At 44.1% G+C, this 6,000-nt stretch overlaps 1 protein-coding gene across 1 annotated transcript in view; it reads right to left on the bottom strand.

Annotated features, from left to right (window-relative positions):
• Positions 1-1,836: 1,836 nt before the first annotated feature.
• LOC124615643 (glutamate receptor ionotropic, delta-1-like) overlaps positions 1,837-6,000 on the bottom strand; it is a 122,818-nt gene continuing 118,654 nt past the window's right edge. The window contains exon 10 of the mRNA XM_047143654.1: positions 1,837-2,014. Within this exon, the coding sequence (XP_046999610.1) occupies positions 1,837-2,014 (178 nt within the window). The remainder of the gene's footprint in view (positions 2,015-6,000) is intronic.

Here is a 6,000-nt window from a genome sequence, read left to right as displayed (position 1 = left end):
AAAATATGGCAACACGTGCCTCATACGGTGTTGGAATCCCGATGGCGTTCAAAACAGCTGCTAGTCATCTCGGAATGGATAAATACGGTTCCTGTACCGTTTTCAAGGAAATCTTGGACCATTTTTCCTGCTAAATAATCGCAAGTTCAGGTAACAGTGATGATGTGGATAGAGGTTTCCAAAACAGACCACAAAGGCTCAATAACATTGAGATCTGGCGACTATGGAGGCTATCAATTCATCCTCGTGTCACAAAATCAGCCCCGGACAATGAGAGCTGTCTGAACAGGGTCCTTGTAGTCTCTGAACGCAGCCTCAGCATTGGGATTGACCTGATCAGCCATAATGGTCACATAATCCTTGCCAGCAATGAGTAACCATGGCGACGACGAAATACCATGATATACCCGCATAAATCGTCACCTAACTCACTTCATGTTTCGCTGTTACGACCTAATCTCGGCCAGAAGATGGAAACGGAGTGAAAGAAGATCTATCCAACCAAATGATCCTCCATTGCTCCACAGTCCAGGTTTTATGACTTCGGTAGAACGTTTTCACCGTCCGAGCATTTGTATCACTGATGAATGGTTCTGGAATTACAAATTGCCCTGCAATTTCCACCTTGTGGAGCTCTCTTCACATTATTTTAGTTCTGACAGGGTTCGCGAGTGCGGCATTGAGTTCTGCAGTGACATTTGCAGCTGTCGCCCTTTAATTTTTCTTCACAATCCTCTTCAATGACGGTGTGTCACGATCCCTCAACACAACCACGTTGTCACTTAGAGCAAGATGTTTTGTCCGTTTCCGCCGTGTGCGGTGTAAATTTTCGATACGGTGCACCTTGAAAAACGTAACACTTCGGTTTTCATTTGAGTACGAAGAATTTTCCCACGTTAGAACTCACATAGCTCCGACATAACGCACTCACAACTACACAGAACGCTGTTCCGACCACGACCTACATTTGCAACGCATTGAGGGCATTGCACAGCTGCCGTTCCTTTTAAATACAACAGCGCAACCTGCAGGGCTAGCTGGTATCTGCATTTATGTTTCAGCATGCATTTCTCGCAATGTTTCCATGTTTTTGTCCAACCCCTGTATGTACAAGTAAAAGTTAACTTAGGAAAATAGTTCTTGAATTATGAAACGCAGCATTTGAAAGTCAAATTATTGGAATTTTTTGCAACCATATTTAAACTGTGTTTTTCTTTTAATTCGTTACTGTAATGTGAAACTTTTTACTGCAATGCGTACTCTCTCTCTATTTCTGACAGTTAATTTTTCCTATATACATTGTGCTGCTAAATGATGTAGTGAACCAAAGTGTACCAATAACTGTTGTTGGAGATTCATTTTCATTAAAATTGTTGTACCGGTATTTGACTAAGAGAAATTCAATAATGTGATGCAATAATCTTTATTATTGTTGCGAATATTCATTTTTAACAGACAATAACACCCAGTGTGGTTGTTTACAATCACAAAGCCTAATGACTCACTGAAGATACTGTATTAAATAAAAATACATATAAAAAGTAAAATACAGCACTGATTACGACTTTGCACAACAAAACCATAACGTTTATGAAATACTCTCTTTTATTCCTACCAATACTTGAGTCTTTCATGCTGATGTAATAACGTGACGAAAGCAAAATTCGTATCAAATGGTTCCCTATGTGGAGTATGGATCACCTACTCACTTGTGCAGAGATTCTAGAACTATGTTCATTGCAGAGCTGTGATAGAAGAGACATTTTCCTACAGCGGCGAGAGGATGTAGCGAAGTTGGCCAGCGTGCAGATTATGAGATTCTCAGCTGTCATGAATTTACTGTGAAGGGTCGACCTGGTCCCAGTAGATGTTCTTGTCGAGAGACGGTAGCAATTTGACGAGCGTCGCTGAACTGAAACGTACTTTCTGCCGTCCTGTTTGTAAGTATCCAAGTTTCTTCTTCAGATTCTGACCGGAGAGGTTTGGCACCACAGGGATCACTTCAGTCTGCGACCTGAAAGAGAAAAGAACAAATGAAGAGCAACATTGCGCCATTAACGACTCAGAAGTATGCAGGGCCGGTTCGAGAATGATTTTCCACGCAAGCGATACATCATTTGGCGCCTACTCCCTCCTCCCCCTACCCAGCCCCACCAGACAGACATTAATTACCTTTCCACAACACAAAGATTCCTCTATAACAGGACAAAAGTTTTGAATCGTATTGTGGTACTGCGTATGAAAAGAACAAACAATTCATTTGCATTTCAGATAAAACATAAGATCTTTAAAACATTAATGAAAGCTGGAAGAACTAGACCTTGTAAGCTCCTCCTCTCTCTGCGCATTATTTTGGTACTCGTCCGAATGTCCATGTTGCTAGGAAGCCAGCTCACAAACTTTGTCGTTCGGATCCTGTACTGTCACGTTAACACATAAGTCATCAGATACGAATGAAAGCCTACGTTTATTTTATCGATTCCAAAAATCTTAAACAGTTATTAATTTCCTTAATGACCATGCGCCACTAGCAGATCGTCCTACACGTAATACAGGGTGTCCCACTCAAACCACTCTGATTTCAAAGACCCAGGAAAGAAAACCACAGTAGATACGACATTGAAGAATGCACCACATTGTAGAGCATCTCAAAGAATTTATTTATTTATCATTAATACATCTCTACATGTGAACCATTTGTAGCACGAAGAATATCGAGTCTATGTTCAATTTCTTGCAAAGTTCTTTGTAACATTTCCCCTGTTATTGTTGCAATCGCGTTAGTGATACGATGTCGCAACGTAGGAATATCGTCCACTTTGGTCGCATACACGCGGTTCTTCACGAATCCCCACATGAAGAAATCAAGCGGCGTAATGTCGGGGGAGCGTGGTGCACAGGTACTGGGTGCTCCGCGACCGATCCAACGGTTGGGAAATTTCCTATCCAGGAACTTGCGAACAGCGGTTGGCCAATGCGGTGGAGCTCAATCTTGTTGAAAAATGATGTTGGGTTGCAAGTCTTGTATGTGAGGGTACACAAACTGCTCCAACATGTCCAGATACTCTGACCTATTCACTGTTTGTTCCGCAAAGAAGAACGGTCCAACAATCCTGTCGTGCATTAGCCTGCACCAGACATTTAATTAAGGGCTATCACGAACATGTTCAATGACAACGAGCGGATTTTGCGAACCCCAAATCCGAACTTTATGCCTGTTAACCCTTCCTGATAAACGAAAGGTTGCCTCATCTGAGAATAAACATCTTTCCAGGACGCTGGAATCCATATCAATACGCTGCATCATATCTACAGCAAATTGTTGTCGGCATGGTTTGTCGTTCGGCGTCAGATGTTTCAGAATTTGCACTTTGTAAGCACACATACGAAGACGCTGGTGAACTGCATGATGCATTGTTGATCGAGGTACCTCAAGTTGCCGAGATGCTTGACGAATTGACTTATGTGGGCATCTGAGAAACGTTTGTCTGATGTCCTCCACTGTATCTTCTGAAACTCCGCAACGTGCATCGCCAGAATGTTTCAGAACACTTCCTGTTGCCAGAAACTTCCTGTACCATTCCTTAATTGTTTTCACGTCGGGTGGATCACATTCATACACACGATGACAATTTCTTTGCACAGTAAATGGCGGTTTTGTTTCTGCAAAGCACACTACTGCTTGCGCGCGCTGCTGTGGAGTCGCCATTTTCACTTCATGTGACCATGCTGCGCTCTGGCGACAATACTTCGTACTTCTGATGTGGGAATATAAATTATTTGAGATGCTCTACAACATGGTGCATTTTTCATTGTCGTATCTACTGTGGTTTTTCTTTCCTGGGTCCTTGAAATCAGGGAGGTTTGAGTGGGACACCCTGGACAAATCATGCTACTCAATATACATGTCAGGCCATTGCAGTCTGCTAGACAAGCGTCCACTCTCACGCACCCTATGCATAGCACTCAGCCCGCCTGATTTGCAGTTCTATTTGTCTCTGTTAGCTATTGCGAAAATTTCATGTCGTCTTTTTGTTCTGTTGGCTGACTACTACAAATTAAAATAGAACTTTATGACCATTTTGAAGTCCCATTTTGTCTCCGTTCTTCTCCTTGGCTGACGGTCATAACAAGGTATATCGGCTCCTCAAAATAGTTTTTCAATTTGTGAGGAAGAATTTGGCACTAATAAAATGCTAGCGTGATGCCTCTAAGTTCCTGTCTGGTAGTTATGGTAACTGAGATTGTATGCGCTCATTTTTTTTACGGCACACGTTCGAACTTGCATCTGTGCGTGATATTTCAACACTAAATTCATTTTTTCTTGCTGTGATGCGAGTCGGCAGCCGCTATTTTCCGAGGAGCCAAATGTTATATCCAGTTGCTAATGATAAATGGGTGGAAGATGGCCAAGGGGATCTGTCGGCGTAAGAATCTGCACAGGCAGCCATTAGATTAGCTGACCCAAGTGGATGATGATGATGATGTTTGGTTTGTGGGGCGCTCAACTGCACGGTTATCAGCGCCCATACAAATTCCCAACTTGTGCTCAGTCCAATGTCGCCACTTTCAGGAATGATGAAATGATGTGGACTGCACGGTTATCAGCGCTAGTGCTCAGTCCAATGTCGCCACTGTCAGAAATGATCATGAAATGATGAGGACAATACAAACACCCAGTCATCTCGAGGCAGGTGAAAATCCCTGACCCCGCCGGGAATCGAACCTGGGACCCCGTGCTCGAAAACTGACAACGCGACTGCGAGACCACGAGCCGCGGACGACACAAGTGGACTTTAAATAAATATATTGTAGTCAACTAGTGTGCGAAGAAATGCTACACTGTTGACAACTTGTGGCAGCCGTGACTAGCTGTAAGCAGAGGCCCACCACGGGTAACTCGGTGTAACGTTCAGCACCAACTAGCGACGTGGAAGTAATCTTGAGCTAGAAGGCTGGTGTCCAGGTGCCCGCCACTTGTAACACGGTGCTGGCGGTCTTCATTGGTCGGCGGCCTGGACGTTCTTCATTGGTGGTGATGTTCAAAGCACAGTTCACGGCGCCCTCAGGAATCTTCGAGGCACCAGCTTCGGCAGTATCGATAAAGTACGATTCTACATTTGGCTAAATTAATTTTCTTTATGCCTTGAGCCACCACATAGAGCGAACAGATTTAATATAATTACTTTGCTTTCAAATGTGTTACACTTTGTACCTACTGCGTCAAATATACTTAGCATTCTTCCAGTAAGCTTAAGCGAGACGCCTTCCTTCCCCAAGGCTGGATATACACTATGTGATCAGAAGAATCACCTGGCCGAAAAAAACCTACAAGTTCGTGGTGCCATCCATCGGTAATGCTGGAATTCAGTATGATGTTGGCCCACCTTTGGCTTTGATGACAGCTTCCACTCTTGCAGGCATACGTCCAATCAGGTGCCGGAAGGTATCTTGGAGAATTACAGCCCATACTTCACGGAGTGCTGCACTCAGGAGAGGTATCGATGTCGGTCGGTGAGGCCTGGCACGAAGGCGGCGTTCCAAAACATCCCAAAAGTGTTCTATAGGATTCGTGTCTGGACTCTGTGCAGGCCAGTCCATTACAGGGATATTATTGTCGTGTAACCTCTCCGCCACAGGACGTGCTTTACGAACAGCTGCTCGATCGTGTTGAAAGATGCAGTCACCATACCCGAATTGCTCTTCAACAGTGGGAAGCAAGAAAGAGCTTAAAATATCAATGTAGGCCTGTGTTCCGATAGTGCCACGCAAAAAACAAGGGGTGCGACACAACCGCGCCAGAACACCACTGTTGGCACTACACACGCTAACAGATGACGTTCGCCGGGCATCCGCCATACCTACACACTGCCATCGGATCGCCACATTGTGTACAATGATTCATCACTCCAGACGACGTTTTTACACTGTTCAATCGTCCAACGTTTACGCTCCTTACACCAAGCGAAACGTCGTTTGGCATTTACCTGTGTAATGTGT

This window comes from Schistocerca americana, chromosome 5, assembly GCF_021461395.2.
Source record: "Schistocerca americana isolate TAMUIC-IGC-003095 chromosome 5, iqSchAmer2.1, whole genome shotgun sequence".
Classification (NCBI taxonomy): domain Eukaryota; kingdom Metazoa; phylum Arthropoda; class Insecta; order Orthoptera; family Acrididae; genus Schistocerca; species Schistocerca americana.
The sequence above is the reverse complement of the archived record's forward strand: the minus strand, read 5'-3'. Positions and strand labels throughout refer to the sequence as shown.